General features: G+C 50.3%; 1 protein-coding gene across 1 annotated transcript in view; it reads left to right on the plus strand.

The window, feature by feature from the left end:
- The window catches only part of COL7A1 (collagen type VII alpha 1 chain), a 58,267-nt gene that overhangs the window by 15,767 nt on the left and 20,043 nt on the right, over nt 1-22,457 (plus strand). The window contains exons 22-73 of the mRNA XM_027836907.1: nt 426-578; nt 1,105-1,239; nt 1,644-1,790; nt 2,023-2,159; nt 4,020-4,146; nt 4,377-4,523; nt 4,668-4,840; nt 4,958-4,993; nt 5,110-5,136; nt 5,336-5,371; nt 5,494-5,553; nt 8,527-8,589; nt 9,043-9,078; nt 9,397-9,432; nt 9,534-9,602; nt 9,755-9,823; nt 10,058-10,084; nt 10,189-10,239; nt 10,403-10,465; nt 11,538-11,597; nt 11,823-11,858; nt 12,106-12,150; nt 12,491-12,526; nt 13,349-13,393; nt 13,542-13,577; nt 13,801-13,839; nt 14,041-14,073; nt 14,394-14,447; nt 14,543-14,602; nt 14,709-14,744; nt 14,876-14,956; nt 15,176-15,211; nt 15,646-15,690; nt 15,922-15,993; nt 16,136-16,180; nt 16,466-16,492; nt 16,955-17,002; nt 17,181-17,261; nt 17,796-17,831; nt 17,929-17,964; nt 18,163-18,243; nt 18,716-18,751; nt 19,084-19,146; nt 19,346-19,390; nt 19,601-19,636; nt 19,749-19,784; nt 20,035-20,130; nt 20,356-20,391; nt 20,568-20,603; nt 21,267-21,314; nt 21,434-21,469; nt 21,891-22,004. Of these exons, the coding sequence (XP_027692708.1) occupies nt 426-578; nt 1,105-1,239; nt 1,644-1,790; nt 2,023-2,159; nt 4,020-4,146; nt 4,377-4,523; nt 4,668-4,840; nt 4,958-4,993; nt 5,110-5,136; nt 5,336-5,371; nt 5,494-5,553; nt 8,527-8,589; nt 9,043-9,078; nt 9,397-9,432; nt 9,534-9,602; nt 9,755-9,823; nt 10,058-10,084; nt 10,189-10,239; nt 10,403-10,465; nt 11,538-11,597; nt 11,823-11,858; nt 12,106-12,150; nt 12,491-12,526; nt 13,349-13,393; nt 13,542-13,577; nt 13,801-13,839; nt 14,041-14,073; nt 14,394-14,447; nt 14,543-14,602; nt 14,709-14,744; nt 14,876-14,956; nt 15,176-15,211; nt 15,646-15,690; nt 15,922-15,993; nt 16,136-16,180; nt 16,466-16,492; nt 16,955-17,002; nt 17,181-17,261; nt 17,796-17,831; nt 17,929-17,964; nt 18,163-18,243; nt 18,716-18,751; nt 19,084-19,146; nt 19,346-19,390; nt 19,601-19,636; nt 19,749-19,784; nt 20,035-20,130; nt 20,356-20,391; nt 20,568-20,603; nt 21,267-21,314; nt 21,434-21,469; nt 21,891-22,004 (3,242 nt within the window). The remainder of the gene's footprint in view (nt 1-425; nt 579-1,104; nt 1,240-1,643; nt 1,791-2,022; nt 2,160-4,019; nt 4,147-4,376; nt 4,524-4,667; nt 4,841-4,957; nt 4,994-5,109; nt 5,137-5,335; nt 5,372-5,493; nt 5,554-8,526; nt 8,590-9,042; nt 9,079-9,396; nt 9,433-9,533; nt 9,603-9,754; nt 9,824-10,057; nt 10,085-10,188; nt 10,240-10,402; nt 10,466-11,537; nt 11,598-11,822; nt 11,859-12,105; nt 12,151-12,490; nt 12,527-13,348; nt 13,394-13,541; nt 13,578-13,800; nt 13,840-14,040; nt 14,074-14,393; nt 14,448-14,542; nt 14,603-14,708; nt 14,745-14,875; nt 14,957-15,175; nt 15,212-15,645; nt 15,691-15,921; nt 15,994-16,135; nt 16,181-16,465; nt 16,493-16,954; nt 17,003-17,180; nt 17,262-17,795; nt 17,832-17,928; nt 17,965-18,162; nt 18,244-18,715; nt 18,752-19,083; nt 19,147-19,345; nt 19,391-19,600; nt 19,637-19,748; nt 19,785-20,034; nt 20,131-20,355; nt 20,392-20,567; nt 20,604-21,266; nt 21,315-21,433; nt 21,470-21,890; nt 22,005-22,457) is intronic.

The raw sequence follows: 22,457 nt of genomic DNA on the forward strand, positions 1-22,457 counted from the left end.
TCTTTCTTTCTTTCTTTCTTTCTTTCTTTCTTTCTTTCTTTCTTTCTGCCTCTTGGTCCCTCTATCCTTCATCTTCCATCTCTTTTCTGGGCATAGTAGATAGAGTGCTGGGCCTGGAATCTGGAGGACCAGAGTTCAAACCTGACTTTAGATACTTCCTAGCTACATGACCTCGGGCGAGTCGCTTAACGTCTGTTTGCCTCAGTTTTCTCATCTATAAAATGAGTATAATAATAACACCTACCTACCAGAGTTGTTGCGGGGATCAAATGAGATAGTAATTGTAACTTAGCACAGTGCCTGGCGCTTAGTAAGTGCTATATAAATGTTATGTATTATTATTATTATTATTATTATTCTCTTCTTCATCTGCTCCCATCTCCTCATCTCCTACTTCTCCATCCTTTTCCTCTATTCTCTTCTAGGTGGCCCAGAGCAGTCCAGGGTCCTCGGCCCAGAAGTCAGCCGCTATGACCTGGTAGGGCTGGAGCCAGGGACACTGTACTATGTGACCCTGAGCACCTTGGGTCCTTCAGGATCAGGGGAGAGCCCACCAGTGACCCTATCTGCCCGAACTGGTAAGAGCCTGACACCTGGTATCCCTTTTCCCATATTGGGATGCTTGTCTCTAGGCCACCACCCTTTCTCTCTGTGGAGCATTCATGGTCCCTGAACCAAGCGCCACACCCTCTTCTGGGGCAGTCCCCTTGACCCCAGGCAACCTGGTGTGGTAGAAAGATGCCTGTATGGGGAATCAGAAATCCTGGGTTCTAGTGTTAGTTCTGCATGACCATAAGTAAGTCATGTCCCCACTCTGGCCCTCAATGGAAGTGTGATCCCTAAGTTTCCTTCCACCTTTATCACCTCAAATCCTCTGACCCTTCACTCTCCCCTCTCCTTCTCCCTAAGGAGAGTTCTCCAGGACATTCGTTCTTCACCCCTCATTCTCTCCCATCTCCTTCCATTCCACATCCTAGCTCAAAGCCCACCCTCTCTTGGAATATTTCCTTGTGCTTAATGCTTCTCAAGCCCCTTCAGAGACACCATGCCTAACTCCATTCACCTCCCATGACCCTGTACATTGACTCCTGGCTCTGCCCTCAGGGGCTCCCTCCCTTCTTACCACTGACCTTCATATTGTGGAGACCTCAGTGGACTCGGTGACGTTGGCCTGGACGCAGGTGCCAGGGACATCCAGCTACATCCTGTCTTGGAGACCACTTCCAGGCTCTGGCTACAGTAAGAGTGCCTGGCAATGGGCACGCTGGAGGGACTCTTCAGTGCTGGTGTGGGGGAGGGAGGCAGAGGCTTAGCCCCTACCCCTCTCCCCACCAGCAGTGGGTTCTCTTGGGAGATTATATACTTGGGTAGAGTGTTCCCAACATTATGTTGGGAGGAAGTCTCCAGGTCCTTTGTGGAAGAAAAGCTCCAGAGTTGTTTGTATAATGCAGGGATTCTAAGGACATTTGGGACATCTGCAAGCTGGGGTACTGTGTGTGTACCTGTGATTTTATGAGAGGGCCTTAAAGGTCTAGGGGAGCTCTTGGAGCTGTCTGGTGGCAGGAGCCCACTGTATGTTGGTGAGGGGATGCCCCTCATACTTAATCTTTATTATATCTTCTCTTTCTTTTCCACCTTGGTAGCTGCCCCCGGGTCCCAGCAGACACTTCCAGGTTCCTTGAGCTCCCAGAGAGTGTCAGGGCTGGAACCTGGCATCCCCTACACCTTTTCCTTAACACCTGTCCAAGGGAGTAGCCGAGGTCCTGAGGTTTCACTCACTCAGCATGCTGGTAAAGAGATCACAGGGCAGGCATTTGGGGTGGGTGTGGAGCTAGGGGGATTGGTGGAAGATAGATGGACTGGGTATCAGTGGCCAGTGAGATGCAACATGGAGTGATGTCAAGAGCTGGGGGAGTCAGGTCTGCTAGGTGTGAGCGGTGGGTGACACCAATAGTAGCCAGCAGTCATGGGAAGCATGCTGACAGTAACTTGGGGACACCTTCTCCCCTCTGCTGCCTGCAGGGTGCCCAAACGGCCAGGCAGATGTTGTGTTCCTGATCCACGCCACTAGGGACAATGAGCATCACTCAGGTGTTGTGAAGTCTGCCCTCAGCCGTCTGGTGTCTGCCCTGGGCCCCCTCGGGCCAGATGCTATGCAGGTATTTCTTTGTCCTCTGCACCAGCCCCAGAAGGGTTTCTTCCTACCACTCCCAATCAGGATTCCAAAGGAAGATGTTTCACCTGTAGAGAGGCCCTACACCTGAATGCTTGTCCTGATTCTGGCTTCTCTCTCTTTTCAGTAATTCCTCCTTTCTCCCTATTTCCAGTTTATTCTGTTTCTGTTCCCAGCTCCCAGCTTTACCCAGTCGCAGAACATAGGACATCAGATCTAGGAGGGATCTTCTAGGGATCACATCTATTCTCCTTGTGTTATAAATAGAGAAACTGAGGCTCTGAGTGTACAAGTGGCTTCTCCATAGTCACACAGCTAGGGAGTGGCAGAGCTGGGAGTTCAGATCTCTAATTCCAGGCCAAGGCTCTTCCCATTACATCATGGTACCTTTATTGATCAGACTCCATCCATTTATAAGTATAGTCTAACATTACTTAAGTAACTGGTGTGGAAAGAGTCTGGGCCTGCAGGTCAGAGAACCCAGGTTCTAGTTCTCGACCTGTTGTTTACTGAGTCACCTTGGCTTGTTTCTGTCCTTCCTGAATCTCAGTCTCTTCATCTGTAAAAAGATGTTCTCTAAAATTCCATCTGGTCCTGAGATCCTATGGTTCTCTGATTCCACAATTTGTTATAGATGTAAAACCTCAAACACTTACTTCAATGTGTGCCCTATAGTCATTCCCCTTTCTAATCATAAGTTCCTGGTGTAGGGCCTACCTGGCCTTACTATTATCACTCACTGATGCTACTTTGACCCTTGGTTCCAGGCTGAATTCTTGTATTCAGCCCCTTGGTTCCTGGAGATGGTGAGATTTCTTCCTGATTGGACCCCTTTTCAAATAAGCCCTCATTGTCAAAGGAGATAATATTTGTAAAGTACTTAGCACAATGCCTAGCACTTAATAAATGTTTATTTCCTTCCTTTTATTCATTCAGCTAGCATTTAACAGAGTCTACTTCTAAACCTCAAGGGTACAAGTGAGCTTACTGGTGAACTTGGGTCACTCAATTAACGTCTTTAACACTTTATCATCCTATGTTTTTTATTTTATTTTAATTTTATTTTATTTTTTGGTAAGGCAATTGGGGTTAAGTGACTTGCCCAGAGTCACACAGCTAGTGAGTGTTAGGTGTCTGAGGCTGGATTTGAACTCCGGTCCTCCTGACTGCAGGGCCAGTGCTCTATCATCTTATGTTCTTCTGTTGGCATCCTGAACCCTGACTCAGCATCCCCCATAATTCTTCCCCCTCCCTGTCCCCTTATAAAATTCCTCTTGAGGTTATCCTGAGCACACATGACCTGTCTGAACTCTGGGATGCTACCTTCCGTCTCAATCAACATGTCCTGCTGGGACCCCTCCAGCTGCCTCTCTCCCTATAAACTGCCCCCTCCCCTGCCTCCCTTCCTCCCATCCAACAGCTGCTCCACCAGAAAGGCCCATCTCAGTCCTCATCCCAAGCCAATGTATTTCCTCTAGATATAACTGAGAACCATCATTCAACAATTTATTAAACAAATTTATTGCTTGCCTGCTATGTATGGATACCTGTTCTGGGCTCTGGAGCTCAGTGTAATGGGTGGATAAGACACAAACACCAATAGCTAAAATATACACCATTCTCTATATCAGAGAGGAGTCCCAACAGAAGTGCTAAGTGAGGCTGGGGGGTGGATGGAGCTTGATACTTAGCAGAGAGATCAGGGAAGGCTTGCTGGAAGTGGTGGTAGGCTTATGAAGTGGGCTTTAAAGGTGGGTTGGAACATGTCCAGAACTTAATTACAAGATATTCTCAGGCCTCCAGCCTGACTAGACACATCTCAGCTCTCAAACCTTCTCCCTTGCAGGTTGGGCTTATGACCTACAGTCACCGACCCTCACCACTGGTCCCCCTGAATGGCTCCTATGATCGAAACGCCATCCTTCAGAGGATCCAGGGCATCCCCTACACAGATCCAAGTGGGAACAACCTCGGTGAGGGGCCAGGAGGGCAGGAGGACGGTCCCCAGAGTGGAACAATACAGACCAAGTCACTGACCAGCCTCTGCCCATAGCACCCCGGGTTTTCTGGGGGTGGTTTGCGGGCTCACTGTCTGTCCTCAAGCATCTAGATTTAACTGGCTGAGGAAGGGGTGGCCCTGGGGCTATCAGGGTTAGGAATTATCTCTTTGGGACCCCAGCCTAAAAGTGCTATTTCCCTGTAGGGATTGCCATCAACACAGCACACAGGTACCTGTTGGCCCCTGGCAGCGGTGGGCGGCGCTCCCGTGTGCCAGGCTTGCTAGTGCTGGTGGTGGATGGTCCTTCTGGGGATGATGTCATCAGTCCTGCTCGAGAGGCCCAGGCTGCAGGTGAGGGGCTTAGGTTTGTGAGGATAACATGGCTTTAAGTTTTGGGAGGAAGCACAGTTCTCATTTTAGGAGAAATTTTGGTCTGACGGAAAGACATGGCATCTACCCATGGGGAGCCCTTGGTCTGAGCAGTGTCTCTGGCAGGAATCTCCGTGTTTGCATTGGGGATGCCTGGGGCTCAACCGGAGCAGCTGAGACGTCTGGTGTCTGGTGTGGAGCCTGCCCCGGTCTTTATTGCTGTGGACAATGCCCGTGGCCTGGAGCAGGCAGTTGGTGGCCTGGCCACTGCTCTTTGCCAGGTGGCCTCTGGCACCCAGGTGAGAAGGTGGGCGTAGCAGAGGGGACCCGGGACTCCAAGGATAGGTTTTGGAAGGATCTCTGGGGGGAGGACTGGGGTTGCTTAGACTTCAAGGAGACTTTGTCTGTGTCCACAGCTGAGGCCTGTGCCCTGCCCCTCACAGTGTCCGAGGGTGAGTGTCCAGGGGCCCTTGGACAGGGAGGAGGGATGAAGGGAATGAAAGGATGGGAGCTGGCAGATGGTACTTGGATCTGACTGCCTTTACCTCTGCTCCATGTATGTCCTCAGGGCCAGAAAGGGGAACCTGGAGAAACTGTGAGTAGGAGTTGGGGGATGGAGGAGTATGAGGGTAGGGGTAGAATCAGTGAGAAGGGTCAGTGGTGGGGGAGTGGGAAGAATTAGAGTGACATTGAGGGATTCTGTGGGTGGGAGTAGGTGGGTGAGATTCTTGAGGGATGACTTGGGGACGGGATGGTCAGTGGCTTGGGCCTCATTGTTTCTTGTATCCTTTCAGGGCCAGAAAGGACAAATCGGCCTCCCTGGAGAACCGGTAACTGCCCTTCTCCTATCATCCCCTTCCCTCCTCCTCTCCCTTCATATCTTTCCTGTGTCTACTAGACCCCATCTCCCTGAGCCCCTCAATGCCCTCTCACTCACTTTCCTTTCTCTTAGGGCAGGAGTGGCCCACCTGGACCTCGGGGATTACCTGGAGGTGGCGAGAAGGGGGAGAGGGTGAGTAAGGAGAATGGGTACGGAGTGCCTAGCACTCATGTCCTGTGGACTCCCTTCCCAGTCATGCTCCTGACCCCAGGGACCCCCTGATGACACACCCTCCCCTACTGTCTATGTCTCTGTCACTGCCAGCTGTTCTAGATGGGGTCAGCTGCTCTGCCCCTGATGCCCTGGAATGTTCTCAGCACTGACCTAGCCCTCCATCAAACGCCCAGTACTGGCTGCTAGGCCAGGGAGAGAGAGGCTGAGGGCTAGATGGGAACATGTCAGAGAAGAGTCAAGCTCATGTCACTTAAAGTCATCCAATGTTTATTCGATTACTTCTGTGTGCAAAGCTCTGAGGATAGGCAGATGAAAAATGCCTCTGTCTTCTCTCAAAGAGCTCATGATTTAATAGTGGAGGATGAGAGAGGTACACAATGAAGTCAAGGTAAGAGGTGGTAGAGGCAAGATCCAGAGAATGTGCCCAGTAGGGAGAGATCACGTTTAACTGGGAGGAATCAAGGAAGGCTTCATGGTGGAGATGGCCCCTGAGCTGGGGGAGGTGGTCAGAGCTAAGAAGATCAGAGAACCTTCAAAACACCATACACGATGATTACAGCAGTGCACACAGGGATGGGGACCGAGAGTTCCTTGCTCTGTGGAAGTGGCGGATGAGGAAACTCTATCAATGTAGGTCTGTGCCTCCTCTGTACATCATGGCCTCAGAGAGAGGTCTGGAGCCCTGAGAGGAGAGATGACTTATCCTGGGTCATCCAGCCAGATGTAGACTGAGAAAGAACAAAAACAAACCCAATGGAATATGGTCTAAATATGCCTTCCTCACAGAGCTCAGGAACTGAGAGAGGAACTTTGCAGCTATGTCAGACTTGGTCGACATGCTAGTTTTATTAATTTTCTTCTTCCTTCCCTCTCTCCCTCTCTCCCTCCTTCCTTCATTCCTCCCTTCCTCTTTTCCTCCCTTCTTCCTTCCTTTCCCCCTTCCCTTTCTTTCCCTTCCTGCCTCCCTCCCCTCCTTTTTCCCTCTCTCCTTCCTTCCTTTTTCCCTCTCTTTCCCTTCCTCTCTCTTCTTTGCAAAATGAATGAATGAGCAAAACTTTCATTAAGTACTGAATATGTGCAAAGTGCTGGGATACAAATAGAAAAGTAAGAGATGTCCCTGTTCTTGAGGGGTTCACTTTTTTTGTCTTTTAAAATTTTTTTAAAATTTATTTTGTTATATATTTTCCAATTACATTTAAAATATTTATTAAAAATTTTTTGAGTTCCAAATTCTCTCCCTCCTTCCTTCCTTTTCCTCCTACTTTTCCTTCCTTTCTCTCTCTCTCTCTCTCTCTCTCTCTCTTTCTTCTCTCTTTCTCTCTCTCTCATTCTTTCTCTTTCCTATAGGGTATGGTTGTCTAGGTAGAAGAGAGGGGAATGATATATATGTGTATATTATGTACATTTATATGGAAAGAAGGTCATATTTAAAATAACACTACAAAATTTTTTTTAAAAGAAAATTAAAAACATGACAGGAGAAAGCCAAATATTTGAGAAATTATTTAATAAAAGGGAGAAGTAAATCTAAGGGAACTTAAGAAAAAGATAAAACTACATAAGACATTGATTGCAAAATGAATGAATGAATGAGTAAAGCTTTTATTAAGTGCTTACTATGTGCAAAGTGCTGGGGATACAAATGGAAAAGTAAGAGACAGTTCCTGCTCTTAAGCTCACTTTTTTTGTCTTTAAAAATATCTTTTAAAAATTCATTTTGTTACATATTTCCCAGTTACATTTAAAATATTTTTAAACATTTATTAAAAATTGTTTTGAGTTCCAAATTCTCTCCCTCCTTCTTCTCACTGCTCCATGCATTGAAAATGCAAAGAGTAAGATATTGGTTATACGTATGAAGTCATGCAAAACCTATTTCCATATTAGCCACATTGAAAACACACACACACACACACACACACACACACACACACACAAAATAAAGGGTGAAAGCATGCTTTAGTCTGCTTTCATCGTTCATCAGTTGTCTCTCTGGAGGCAGATATAATTTTTCATCATGAGCCCTTTGGAATTGTCTTAGGTCCTTGTCTTGATCAGAGTAGCTAAGTCTTTCACACGATCCTTTTTACAATGTTGCTATTACTGTATACAATGTTCTCCTGGTTCTGTTCACTTCACTTTCAGAATTGTTTTAATTTGCATGTTTCTAGTTGATAATGATTTAGAGCATTTCTTCATGTGACTATTGATAGCTTTGACTTCCTCTTCTGAAAGAGGAAACTGCCTGTTCATATCCTTTGACCATTTATCAATTGGGGAATGGCTCTTATTTCTACAAATCTGATTCAGTTCCCTATGTATTTGAGAAATGAGAAGGGACTCACATTCTCATAGGTGAGATAGCACATATGAGAGGTAGGAGAAAAGGAAGGAAGGGAGGATAGATAGATAGAGAGAGACAGAGACAGAGACAGAGAGAAAGGCAGATAGAAAAAATGAATAGCCAAGTTACAAGGTGGTGCAGTGGATAGAGCACTGGGCCTGGAGTCAGGAAGACCTGAGTTCAAATTTAGCCTGAGACACTTCCTAGCCATGTGACCTTTGGCAAGTCACTTAACATTTGTTTGCCTCAGTTTCCTTATCTATAAAATGGGTATAATAATAGCACCTACCTCTCAGGGTGGTTGTAAGGATCAAATGAGATATTTGGAAGGTGCTTGGCATAGTGCCCAGCAGGTACTATATGAATGTTAGCTATTATTATTATTGTTTTTATTAGAGAGAAGAATATGAGTTATGAATGTATCAGAGAGCGAATGAGTTATGATATGTCAAAAGTGGAGGACATTCCTGGGTCCTCAGGAGAGCGAGGTGGTCAAACCTCAGCCCTGTTTGTAGTGTTTTCTGTTCTAGCATTACTTATGGACCATTTCCTTGTACCTTGACCCCCGACCTTTCTGTTCCCTAAAGGGGTTCCCTGGAGTGGCTGGGCAACCAGGCAGCCCTGGTAACCCTGGAAGTCCTGGTCTGACAGTGAGTACATCTTGTGCCCACCAAAATTACCTCTTACACAGTGCCATAGCTAGACATTCAGGTGCCTGGGGCAAAGTCAAGGGATGATGGTGGTTCAAGGTTCAAAGACAGTTCATTGGTCCTGTGGTCTCATTGGACATTCCCCAGGAGCAGGTGGGGTTTGTCTCAGTTTCTTGTGTTCCAGCTGGGGGGAGTAGCCCACACTGAAAGATGTGGTGTAAATGTGTGAGGAGAGGAGATGTCAGGGGGCGAGGGAATCCTCCTGTGTAGGGCCCACAAGGGGCCGGAAAGTTCTGGGATGACGGTGGGGAAAAAGTATGCTCAGTGCCCTTGAGGAGAGTCCCCTAGAGTGGTTTGCCCTAGTTTGTCCATCCTTATGGCTCTACTCTGCTTTTTCCATTACCCATGCTCATACACATGACGTGAAGACTGATCTTGGGTCTCTGTTTACAGGGCTCTCCTGGCCGACCTGGCCCTCAAGGGGAAGCGGTAAGGAGCCTGCCTCCCCCCACCATTAACTCCCTCAACCTCTTGATGCCTCTGTGGCCTCCTCGGCCTATGACCCTTGGTTGATCTCTCATTTACTCCCCCCAAACCCATATCCCACCTTTAAATGGGACCAGGGATTTAATGTCCAATGATGGACATAAAGGATGCAACTGATCCCCGGGGTGGGCCTAGTGATTGTCAATTCAGGAAGGCTTCATGAAGGAGGAGAAGGGAGTTTTACTCTGAATCTGTCTCTCTTGATTTGGGAGAGCCATCTACTTCCCACGAACCCTCCCCCTATTTCTTTTTGCTCTGCAGGGGGAACCAGGCCTGCCTGGACAGAAGGGGGAGCCAGTAAGTAATTCTAGGAAGGATGGAGGGCAGTGCCATTATGAGGGGATAAGGGGGAGTAGTGAGCACCATCCATGATCTCTCCTTACTGCTTGGTTCCATAGGGGAGGCCTGGGTCTGTTATAGGAGGAGGAGCAGGGCAGCCTGGCAGGAAAGGGGAGCCAGGTATCCAGGTAGGTTGGGACTCTGGGACAGCGGTGGTGATGGATGGAGGAAGAGTGGGTTGGAAGGTGGGAAGGGCAGGAGGGAGCAATTCTGTGGTCCTGCCTCCTGATAATCCTGTGCCTCTTCTTCTCCCTTCCCCTATCCTGCCCCAAACCCATAGGGACCTCCAGGCCCCCGTGGTTCAGATGGGAACCCAGGCCTGCCAGGGCCCCGAGGAACATCGATAAAGGTATCCATCATCTCTGAACATTCCCGTCTCCCAAATCCTTCCTGTCTGCAAGTTCCCTCCAGTTGTCTCCCTGCCCCCATGTACCCTAGTCCCTCCTGGTCCCCAGGGATGGAGGTGGAGAGCAGGGGGTCCTGAAACTTGTGAGGAGGGAAATGGGAGACCTGAGGGGTTGGGGAGAGAGGGCTGTCTGGGGGAGGGGAGGCTCCAGGTGGTCACTCATGATGTGCTTTGCAGGGTGACAAGGGTGAGAGAGGAGAGCCGGTGAGTGAATGGGGGAAGGGGGCATGAAGGGGCATTTGGGAGGGTATGAGATTTGGGGGAGCCTCCTACCTTCACTTTATCCTAACAGGATCCTCTTTTCCCAGGGTCTTCCTGGAGCAGGCCAAGGTGCTGGAGGGGGCGATCCAGGGCTGCCAGTGAGTGGGGGGGGCTGTGGAGAGGAGTTATAAAGATTTTCCTTGAGGGCCATATTTCCTGAGCTGAGTTTTTGGGGGGCTATTTCCTCATGGGTTTGGGGGCTTCAGGGTCTGATCCCCTTTTCCCTCTGTGATACCTATGTTATAATCCTTCTCTTCCTAGGGCCTTCCAGGAAATCCAGGTCCTGTGGGTCCCCCTGGCCCCCCTGGGGAGAAAGGAGACAAGGTAGGAGAGTAGGCAGAAGCTGGGTAAATGTCCCTTAGGATAATTCTGGATGCAGGTTCCCCACTGACACTAAACCCTTCCCTGCTTTGTCTCCTGTGACTTCCCTCGTTGAACCCCTCATCAGTCCTCTCTGACACTTAAATCAAAATTCAGCCACCATTTATTAAGTACTTATGATGTGAAGATCCTTGTGCTAGGTACTAGGGGAGGTAACCATTTTTAGCTAAGACAAGGTAGGGACCCACAAGGATCTCAGTCTAAAGGTGAGTAAGGCACAAACATAAATCATTTTAATGCCCTAAAACATGGCAAATTTTATTGGAGAGGTACAGTGCTGGGGAGGCGGGGGTTGGACAGAGGCACAGGTCATCACCACCAGGGCCAAGTCAGAAAAGGCTTCCTGGAGTAGATAGCATTTGAAGTGGGCTGTAAAGGATGGACCAGAATTCAGCATGGGGTGGGGGATATTGTAGACACAGGAAACGGTGTGAGTAAAGACATAGTCTGGTGGGCTGTGCCTGGAAAAGTAGATAACACCAAATTATAGAATCTTGAATACCAAACAGAGAAGTATGACCTTTGCCTGGTAGGTACCTTCACAGTTCAAGTCAATAAACATTGTATGTTTATTGTATGCAGAGCACTGTGCTTAAGGCTTGGGGAAGGTACAAGGCATTATGGTGTGAGAGGCAGCTTGTGAAAGTGAAAAGAACACATGATTTGGACTAATAGGGTCTGGGTTCAAATCCTGATTCTGCTACTTACTAGATGTATGACTTTTAGGTTATTACTTCCCATCTCTGGATCTTGACTTTCCTCTGATAAAATGAAGGGATTCAATGGGAGGTTTCTAAGGTGATGCTGTGACAAGACCCCTGTCCTTACAGAACTCACAGTCTATTGTGGGGAGAGGGTCTGACCTTCCCTTTCTTTCCCCTTTGACCTTTTCACTAACTCTTGGGTGTGTGTGTATCCATTGACTAAACCTGAAATAATGACTCTTCCCACCCCTCTGTGTGTCCTCCTGGGAATCTCTCATACCCACCCCAACACATACGCTTCTGGTCCTTAGGGTGAAGGCGAAGATGGATTTCCAGGGCTCCCAGGTCGACCGGGGAACCCAGGAGACAGAGTGAGTGGGGCTCTGAGCAGAAGGATGGGGGAAGGAGGATAGATCCCAAGTTTAGGGTTCTGGTGCCTGGTCAGGGCTTGGAGAGAGGAGGAGGGGTTGGAGATGGTGCTTCCTTGATTGGCATCTTGCCAGCTCAGGGACACACAGTGTTGGGAAGGAATGGATGTCCTTCCTCCCTATCTGAGCTACCCTTGATCCACTAAATCTAACCCTCATTCCTTCTAGGGTCCTCGAGGAGCACCAGGAGAACCTGGAAGCAAAGTGAGTGTTGAGGGGAGGGAGCAACCAGGGGGTCAAGACACTTGGATTTACATTAGGGTTTGACCTCCCCTGATCTGTCAGTCCCCCTGTGGGGAGACCAGTCATGGAAGTGGGGGTGAGGGTGGAACTCGAGGGAATTGGTGAGAAGTGATCCAGGATGAGGGCTGGCCCAAGGATCCGAGGCTGAGTCTGGGGACTGGTGCTTCCCTATATGTTCACCCATAACCTCAGCCATTCTCTCTTCCAGGGAGACCCAGGCCAGCCAGGATCTTCAGGGGAGGTTGGAGAGAAGGTGAGTCCATATACCAGGCTAGGGGAATGGTTCTGGGAAATACGGGCTGGACATGGTAAGAGGCTTTAGTGAGGAGACCCTATGGATGGTGGGGCTGGAGCTTTTCTGGGTATGTAGTCCCCATGCTCTAGCTAGGACATAGCATGCGGAAATCTGAACCCCTCCCCTTCACTTTACTGGCTGTGTGGCTTTGGGTAAGTCACTCTCATTCATCTGAGCCTCAATTTCCTCCCTTCTAAATTGGGGGAATCAATTCTGACATCCCCTATCTCACTGGGCTCCTACATAGAAAGTGTTATAAACACGAGAGCGATGTTGACTATCTTTTTTCTGCCATCAGGGTGATCGAGGCCCCCCAGGTCCACCAGGGCTGCAGGTAAGTTCCTTCTGTGCTGCCCCATCCCATCCCTTGCTGCTCTGGTGCCCCTTCGCACTCCCCCATCCCCTCCTGGAGCTTGAGAACTATTCCCCAGCCTACCGGTGAGCTTCAGGAATCCTTGAAGGAATATCTCTTGTCTGAGGAGGTCTCTGCATGGTACAATGAAAAGGTTCCTGCATGGGGAATCTTAACACCTGGGTTCAAATCCCAGCTCTGTCCCTGATTGCTATGTGAGCTGGAGAGACGGTGTGATGTCATGGAAGGAGCACTGGGTTTGGATCAGAGGAATGCGTGTATATGTGTGTGTGTGGGGAAAGGCAGGGGGATGGCATCCTGGCGCTAAGGTATCCTGGGTAAATCACTTCCCTTCCCTCCTAAAGGAGAGAGTTGGACTGAAATCTCTAAGGTCTCTGCTACTGCCAAATCCTATAACTACCAAACCCCTTCACCTTTCTGGGCCTATGCTTCTTTCTTGGCACAAATGAGAGGATTGATGGGGAGTGCTCAGATCCCTCTTGCTCAGGCACGTTGTGGTTGTTAGATTGGTTGGTTGTATAAGGTAGCCTCTGTGTTCAGGGCAGTGTGTTGGAAAGGTCCATGTCTTCTGTTATGCTGCCCCCCTAGTCTCCCCTTCCAAATCACTTTCCCTTCTACTTTCCCAATCCCCTTGGGTCCTCTGGACCCCTTGGCTCCAGATTCCCCTGCAGATGATGAAGTTGTTAGAGCCAACTTGCATCTCTTCACTGACTGTAGCTCTGGGGAAAAGTGGAGTGTCCTAGGGGGAAGTCACCCCTCCTTAGAGTCTGTGTCTTTCAACAGGGGGAGCCTGGCTTGTCAGGGAGACCTGGGGCTGAAGGCCAAATGGTGAGTGTGGGGAATGAATGAGAAGGGACCAGAAGGGATGGAGGAAGGGGGATGGTTGAGATTGGAGGGAAGAGGAAGATGGGAGATGGGGGCTGTATCCCCCTTTCTCCCTCCTTTCCCTGAAAAGAGCTGTTCTGTCCCTTCACAGGGAGCACAAGGACCAGCTGGTCGAAGAGGAGAGAAGGTAGCTCAGAGCTTAAGCCAGGCTAAGCCCCACGAGGCTGCCCTCTGGCCCCCATCCTCTCCCCTTCAGCCCCCACCAGAATCTTTAGGATGTTGGGGGATACAGTCCATTTGGAAACCTTGGGCTCCTTCCTTACCCATGCCTCAGTTTCCCTGTATGTTTATGGGAAGGGACTATGTCCCAGTGGACTACCATCTTTATCCCATCCCTCCCCCAATTTCAGGGAGAACCTGGAGAGCCTGGCAAACCTGGGGAGATCGTGGTAAGTAAGGGTGCTGGGGTGGGGGTGGGAACTCAGAGGGTATGGTAATGACCCAAGTCCCTTCCTCTGGCATACCCAGCTACCTGTTAAAGAGCAGAATGTGCCCTCTCTGCACTCCCCCTGCCTCCTGGAAATTCAGTATTCCTTGGGAATCAGTGTGTCCTGGAAGGTCCTAACATCCTTATTTCTGTTTGGTTTCAGGGATTTGATGGTGCTGGAGTAAAAGGAGAGAAGGTGTATGAGGGTCTGGGGCCATTGGGAGCTTTAAGGGGGGGTCTGACTTTATCATCCTAGAGGGGGTGTCACAGGGTCCTGGGTCTGGAGGACTGTGGGTCTTGTGAGATCAAAGGGAGGATATTTGGAACAATGAGGATGATAGAGAAGCCTAAGGGTGGGGTTCAGGGCCACAGGGCCTATCTTGGTATCTTGGGGAAGGTATCTTGGGGGCTCTGTGGGGTGTCTGGGGACCATAAGGGAATTGTGGGATGGCGGTACTTGCAGTATGGAGACAGCTTGGAGGGTAGAAGTTGGTCTAACATCTCTATCATCTGCAGGGGAATCTGGGGCCAGAGGGACCCAGGGGAGCCCCAGGACCCAAAGGGGATCGGGTGAGTAGGTAGAGGGGAGAACGGATTTGGAAGATCAGGTCAAGGGTCACATAGATCTCTCTAATCATCTCTTCCCTCTATCTTTTTTCCCTTAGGGTTCACCTGGAATTGGTATTCCTGGGGATCCTGGCCCTAAAGGGGAGCTTGGAGATCGAGTAAGTGAATGGGAGGATGAGGAGGTATGGGCAGAAGGGGAGAAAGAGGATTCCCAAGGAGACCCCAGTGCTCACATCCCAACTTTGTCTCTCCCCACCCCTACAGGGTGCCATTGGCCTCACAGGCAGAGCTGGGCCCAAGGTGAGTACATCCGGCTATTCAAAAGACGTTTATTAAGTGCCTACTATGTGCAAAGCATGATGTGTTTGTGTCTGTATGTGTCTGTGTGAGCTTCTCAGACTTTAGACTCCTAACTCTGGCCTTGTCCATAGGGTGATGTCGGGGCTTCTGGAGAAAAAGGGGAGCCTGGACGAGCAGGGCCCCCAGGACCCATTGGCCCTCGAGGGAGAGATGTAAGAGGGGGGGAATTATAGGAGAGAGGTGATGGTTGTGTGGACCGAGGGAGAGGGGAGATTGGGAGAAGAATGAGAATTGGACGAATGGCAGTGTTGGGGAGTGGGATGGCCTGGTTAGAGAAGTATATGTAGCAATGGGGTCAGCGATGAGGGCTAGGGGAGGGACTAGAGAAAGGGGAGCATGATCAAGGAAGCATTCACTGTCTTCTTCCACAGGGTCAGCCTGGAGAGAAGGGAGAGGAGGGTCCTGTGGTAAGTTGTCCCCCGCTGACCCAGCTCTCTCTGCCCACCTCTCACCCCTGTCCAGCCATAGAGCCCTTCTGACCTCTCAACCCCTAACTATAGCTACAAAGTAGACCAGTTGTAGGACTAGAGAAAACCTTCCCAAGGTCACTTTGTCCTTTCCCCTGCCTCTAGCCTAGCAAGTACAGGGTGGGAGTGGGGCTCCTTGCCCCATCTTCACCAAGCCTGTGACCCCTTTTCAAAGACCCCAAACTCTGCTGTCTCCTGGGTCTCCGTTTCTCCAGATCTCTGCGACTTTCTGATAATTTTTATGTTTGTCTCTTTCTGTATCTGTGTATCTATCTATCTATCTATTTTATCTATCTGTTTCTAGCTGGGTCAGCCTCTTTCTACAACTGTCTCTATCTGCCTCTGTTTCTATAAACTTGTGTTTTTGTTCCCAGGGTGAGACAGGTCTGTCTGGAAAGCCTGGGGACCGGGGTCTTCGGGTAAGTAGGACTTTCTCCCAACCTTGCTGTTTCCCCCATTATGTTAGGCCAAGAATGGGTATAACTGTTGGGGAAATCAGAAAGTCTCTCCAAGAGTTTGAGATCTTAGAAAGGAGGGCAGGATTCTCTTGGGGGTTAAGGATGGGAGAGGGAGCTTCACTATTGGGGTGTGTCTCTGAGCCTTGGTCTTGGTTAGGGGTCTCTGAGCCCTGTTTCTTTATATCTATCCAGGGGCTCCCAGGCACTCGGGGCACACCAGGTGAGAAGGGAGACCAAGGTGACCCTGGAGAAGATGGACGAAATGTAAGTCCCCCACCACAGCCTTCATCATCTCCTTTTCTGTTCTATCATGTTCCCCACCTTCTAAAGTCTCCCCCCTTTGCTCTCCTATGACTCCCTCCACACTCCTCTGTTCACTCTCTTGACCCCTGATCCTTCCAACCAGGGCAGTCCAGGACCAATGGGTTTCAAAGGTGAACGTGGAGAACCGGTGAGTGATCCTCTCCTGGGGTACATGGGAGTCTGAATTTGGGATTTGGAGTGCTGGAGATTGTGGTGGGAATTAGGGTCTCTTATGAGTGCTGAGCTCTCATCCTCTGAGCTTATGAAGGGGGATGAGAGGTATTCAGAAGGGAAATGAGGGGAGAGTTGGGACCATATCTGGAGGCTGAGATAAAGGAACCCAGGCAGTGCCCCCAAGAACTCCTGGGGCCCTGTTGGGGGCCCCAAGAACTCTCTCTCCCTGATCTCTGACTCCATTTGATTACTTCTATAGGGGCCACCAGGACCCCCTGGGAGATCGGTAAGTTGGGAGTTTGTATGTCCTGCACAGCCTTCCTTTATGTCCCTCTGGTATGTCCTCCCTATGTTTTTTTTTAATTAAAATTAGCAAATTTTAATGAGCAAAATTATAATTTCAAATTAAAATTGACAAAAAAATGTTAATTTTAATGAGCAAACATTTATTTTCTCTCTCTTCCATGTGTCAGTAGATCTGTGAATTAATCTAGTTCTTCTGGAAAGCAATTTGCCGCCCTGCCCCCAAAGTGAATAAACTACATGCCCTTTGACCCATTGATACCTCCCTAGGTTTCCCCCAGGCATCCACTATATGACTCCATATCTCCCTGTATTCCTCCAAGATCCTTTCCATGTCAATGACACCTCTTATTTCCCCTCCCATGTCCCCTCATGTTCCTGTATTCCGTGTCCCTCTCATGCCTTTCTCACCTTCTGTCCCACTGCCCCTTTTGTCTACCCATAGGTGGATCCAGGGACTGGAATTCCAGGGGTTGGAGAGAAAGGAATAAAGGTACCAGGGCCTGGTGTATGTATGTGTGGTGTGGGGGGCCTGGGAGGACCCTGGAGGGCTGTGCCCATAGGCATCAAGGAGTGGTTTTCCTTTCCTCCATTCGCTGCTACTCCTGACTGATTATGGGGCTGACAGGCTCAGATGGACCACCCCCATACCAATGCTTCTCTTGCTCCAGGGGGAACCTGGTGATCCCGGAGAAGATGGGCCTCGGGGCTCCAAGGGTGATGCTGGACCCCCAGGAGCTCCTGGGGAGAGGGTCTGTATCAGGAGGATCCCCGAGGAGGAGGGAGTTTGGGTATTAGGGCTCCTTGGAAAGCTCTCTGGACGATCTCCTGATCTCAGAAAGAGTCTATCAGCCAGTCAGGAAGCATTTATTAAGTACTTACTGTATAAATGCTGGGAATGCAAACACAGGCAAAAACATGGTTCCTGCCTTCAAGGAACTTAAACTCTAATGGAGGAGATGACATGTAAATGCCTATGTACATAGGAGCATAGGAGCTATATTCAGGGTAAACAGGAGGCAGTCTCAGAGGGAAGGCATTAGCAGTGGGGGAAAGAGACAAGGTGGGATTTGAGCTGGGAAACCAATAAAGTCAGGAGTTGGAAGTGAGGATGGAGAACATTGCAAGATAAAGGGGAATGGAATGCACAGTCCAGGGGACACAGAGTTAAGGAGAGCTGGGAGGAGGCGATCAGAGAAGATTTCCCAGAGGAAGTGAGATTTGGGGAGCTAGCCAAGAGATTCGTGGCCTCCTCTTGAATGAGCCTCTGCCCTTCCTCCTCACAGGGGGCTGAAGGTTTGCGAGGTCCCCCTGGAGCCCGGGTGAGTGCATCCTCCTCATCCCCATCATTCTTCCTTTCCCTCCCCCCTCCTCCACTCTCATGCCTTCTGACCAGTCCCTTGTGCTTGTTCTGTTCAGGGAGATTCAGGAGACCGGGGCCCTGCTGGGGAAAAGGTGAGGAGGACTGAGAAGGAGCCGTGCCCTGCCCCTTACTGTGCTGGAGACGAGGGGATGGTGAAGATGACCAGCCTGGTGGGGGCTGGGGTGGAGGGAGAGGGTACCCACTCCTGCTCATCTGTCTTCTCTTGAGGGGAAGGGTGGGGGACAACTGTTTGGGGTGGGTTGTCCCACAGTGCTCTTTTCCCTCCACAGGGTGAGCGGGGAACCCCTGGGTCTGATGGTCGGAATGGACTGGATGGGAAGCCAGGAGCAATAGGACCCCCTGGCCTGAGGGTGAGTCATAGGGGGACATGAGCTTGGGCTCCCTGTCTGACTTGGGTCTCTGTCCCATCCTCCCCAGGTGAGCTGGCCTTCTAGCCTCTCTCTACCAGGTGTCCTGAGGTTGGGCTTCTGGACCCACTCTCCTTCAGTTAGTGAGCTCCATTGTAGCTCTCCCATATCTTATGGAGGAGATGGGAGGGGTGGAGTCCAAGAGGGCCCAGAGGCCTAAAGTCAGTTTTCCCCATTTCAGAGAGATCCCAGACTCAGTCTCTGATCTCCCAGGGTTCTTCTCCTCATTCACATAGAGGATTCCTCATCTTTCTCTGATAAAAAGATGCCCCCTCCACCATACCACATAGTGACCATGAATCTAAACATTTTGGCCACATGATACAAGGACCCCCTGGCTACCAGGCACACTGAGCCTATTGTCCCTGGGCACAGTGACCCTGGAAACCACTGACTTCCATCTCTTTCTCCCCAGGGTGACAGTGGAAAAACTGGGGAGCCTGGAAGAGATGTGAGTTTAGCCCAAAGGGGTAGGATACTACCCATGGCTTTGCCCCCAATGTGCCCATAGATCACTTTAGGAGCCCCCAGGAGAGGAGGGAAGAAGAAGTACAGAGGAGCAAGACGGGGAAAAGACAGCAGGGGTGGCGGGAGAGGAGGAAAGTCTGTTGGGTCAGGGCTCTCTCCCTTCAGTGTGGGATGTGTGTGTGTGTGTGGTGTTTCCTCTCTCCTCTGAGGGAAGCCTCTGTCCTGTCCTTGGGTGAGGGTATCTTTTGGAGATTTGGGGAAGGGGATGTTCCCTACCTAGCTCTCTGCCACATCAACATATAGGGATTATTTCAGGGACTCCCCGGCTTGAGAGGAGAACAGGGACCCCCTGGACCGCCGGGTCTTCCTGGAGTGACTGTAAGTCTCCATGGCTTGAGGTCTCATGACCTCTTACTGTTCCATCCAATGCTGGAGTTCTTCCCTTCCCCCACCTATCTTGGGCTGATCTTGGAATTTTTAAGCCTAATGGAGTTGGCATTAAGGATTGTAAATCTGACTGGATCCCTGAAGGACTCCTAACCTTAATCCTCAATGATTTCTGACTCCTCTCTGACAGGGGAAGCCTGGAGATGATGGCAAACCGGGGCTGAATGGAAAAAATGTGAGTCTGGGGTGAGACTGGGAGGAGGTGCCCTGCACCTAGAATGGTTCATAGTCACATATGACTACATGCTGACGGTCATGCTGGACATCTGGTCAGATGGATCCATGCACTTATTACATACGAGTCACATGAGAACATGTATATGGGTACCTGGGGGTGGGGATCAACGTACGCTGGACTGAGGTTGTATCTTCTTTCTATACTCAGGGAGACCCTGGGGACCCTGGAGAAGATGGGAGGAAGGTAAAGGGCCCCCCACCTCCAGCCCTGATGGTCCCCTTTCCCTCCACCCCCATCTCTGCTCAGTGGGCTCTGGGCCTGGGGACAACAGGTCTGAGGTGTCTGTCTCTGTTAGGGTGACAAGGGTGAAGCTGGAGCTCCTGGAAGAGACGTGAGTTGCCCTTCCTTTGAGATTCCTTCTGATACATGATCCCTTCCTCTCACCAATCTCTCAGTCCATGACCCTTTGACTGCCCTTTCCCCCAGGTCACTTTTGCCTTGCTGCTGGCCTCTCAAAAGGCCTTTGAGTAGGGCCTTTTGGGCTCCATCATTTCTCGGGTCAGGGGAGGGCACGTGGGTGTGAGGTGGAAGTCCCGGAGGATAGAGGGGGCTGTTGGTGGCATGTGCTCTCTTCTCTCCAGGGTCGGGATGGTTCCAAAGGTGATCGTGGGGATGTAGGAAGCCCAGGACTACAGGGGCCCCCTGGACTCCCTGGTCCAGTTGGCCCTCCAGGCCAGGTACTTTCTCTATATCCACTGCCTGCATATGGGCACGTTCTAGTATCAAGGAAAAGATGAACCACACAGGGAAACTGAGTTTGGAGAGGAGATCCAGGATCCTGGTTTCTTTCCTGACACCTGGAGGCTCTTTGTCTGTTGGGGGTGGGGGAAGGAAGGAAAGGGTGTAAAACAAACCTAGAAGTTACCATGCCTTCTATGACTCAGTTTCTCCGTGTGCCTTAGGGTTTTCCAGGTGTTACTGGGAGTCCAGGGCCCAAGGTAAGTTTTCCTGGGAAGGTGAGAAAGAGAATGTATCACCTGAGTGGGAGAGGCACCTTGGAGGCTGACCTCTTCCCTCCCCTTCTCTCCCTTCCCCCTCCCCTCCCTTCCCTTCCCACATAGCTCTTTATTGGTTGAATTGATGTCCCTTTTACCCCTACCATCTTTATTTTCAGGGAGATCGAGGAGAAGTAGGAGCCAGAGGTGAACAGGTGAAATTCCTTCTTCCTTTCCCCCAGCCTGTCCCTGCCCTGCCCTCTTTGGGGCTTCCTTCCCCCGAGATGGGCTGGCCCCTGCCATTCTCATGAACCGCCATGAGTTCTCCTGACGGGGGCCCAGTCTCCAGTGAGAAACCCTGTACCCACATAGATAAAACATGACAAGCATATCCACACATTCCCCCATCATACACAGATGTGCATGTGTGTGCACGTGCACATGCAAATGTCTACATACACATACATAGAATCCCATCACCCCATGTGGTCCCAGGTGTGCACACCTGGTCCTACCTACCCACATGGCCCACAATGCTTGCTTACACAGCCTGTCATAACGTGCCTTCATGTAGACGGTTACCTTCTTCTTGGGTCCTACATGGACTTCTCTGTGTTTCCTCTTGGCTTCATAGGAAAATGGGAGGGGGATTGCTGGGAATAAGAGATAGTAAAGGAAGGGGCTGCCCACAGTGCCCTGTTCTCTGGAAGTCCTGGCCTGGGTCTGATAGTGGCTCCTTGCTTAGACCAGTCATGCCGGGGCAGTACTTATAACAGCCGGCACTGCTGGGATGCCCCTTTTGTGTGGAGCATCGCCTACCCTATTTTCTTTGTTCTTCTTTTTCTTTTTTTGCTTACCCTCTTTTCCCCCTTCCTTAGGGACTCCCTGGCGAGCGTGGCTTGAAAGGGGAATCAGGATCTGTGACAGTAAGTGAGGCAGTAGAAGGGAAAATAGCAGATACATATGAGGGTGATGGGTAGAATGCGGAGCCTGAGGAAGTGAGATGGCCTGAGATCATAACCCCTCATCTTCTGTGTCCTCTCAGAACATAGAACAATCCCTGGAGTCCCTTGGCCTCAAGGTAAGATGTTGGGAGAGTTGGGGGGGGAATTGTGAGGAAAGAGTGAGTACCCGTGGGATAGACAGGGCAGCAGACATCCACAGGAGGGACCATGGACAGGGGGTGAGTGCCCATGGGATAGAAAGGGGAGCAGACATCCACAGGAGGGACCACAGATGGGGGCGAGTACCCAGAGGCAGAGGATGGAGTACGTTAGGGGGTGATAGGCACTGGATATTCCTGAGAACAGCTGAGATGAGAGGATACATTTCCTTGCAGTGCAGGGCAGGGCAGGGAAATCCTCTGGTGGAGGAAGAGAGAATATGGGAGTGGTAAATACTCAGGGCCTCTGGGGACAGATATGGGGGTATGTGACAGTTCTGCACTTCTCATTTAATCCCCAAGTAGTCTCAGATCTCCAATTCCCTTCACCCCTTCCAAGGTGTCTGCACTTCGCCAAATTGTGAAAGATAGCTCAGAGGGCTTCCTTGGCATCTCTGACCGATTCCGAGGCTACAAAGGGGAGCCTGGAGAGCGCGGGCCAGTGGGCAAGGAGGCAAGTGAGAGAGTTGGGGATGATGATGATGGAAGGGGGCAATGTGGTATAGCAGTAAGGGCATTGAGTTTTTTTGGGGGGTGAGGGAGGCAGTGGGGGTTAAGTGACTTGCCCAGGGTCACATAGCTAGTAAGTGTCTGAGGCAGGATTTGAACTCAGGCTTTCCTGACTCCAAGGCCAGTGCTCTATCCACTGTGCCACCTAGTTGTCCCAAGGGCATTGAATTTAGAGTTAGAAGTCCAAAGTCTGAATTCCAGTTCTATGTGACCTCGAGCAAATGGTTTTTCTGGGTGTCTCTTTCTTCATCTGTAAAATGAGGAAGTTGGACTTTGATTTTCAAGGTCCTTTCCAGTGCTAGAATAAATGGTCCACTATCACAAGGGGCCAGGGTTTTAGGACTTCCAGGAGTGTGGCTAGTGCAGCTGCAGCCACTGGGGAGACCACTGTTGGGCC

Source organism: Vombatus ursinus, unplaced genomic scaffold (genome assembly GCF_900497805.2).
Source record: "Vombatus ursinus unplaced genomic scaffold, bare-nosed wombat genome assembly UNPS02014820.1, whole genome shotgun sequence".
In the NCBI taxonomy this organism is placed as follows: domain Eukaryota; kingdom Metazoa; phylum Chordata; class Mammalia; order Diprotodontia; family Vombatidae; genus Vombatus; species Vombatus ursinus.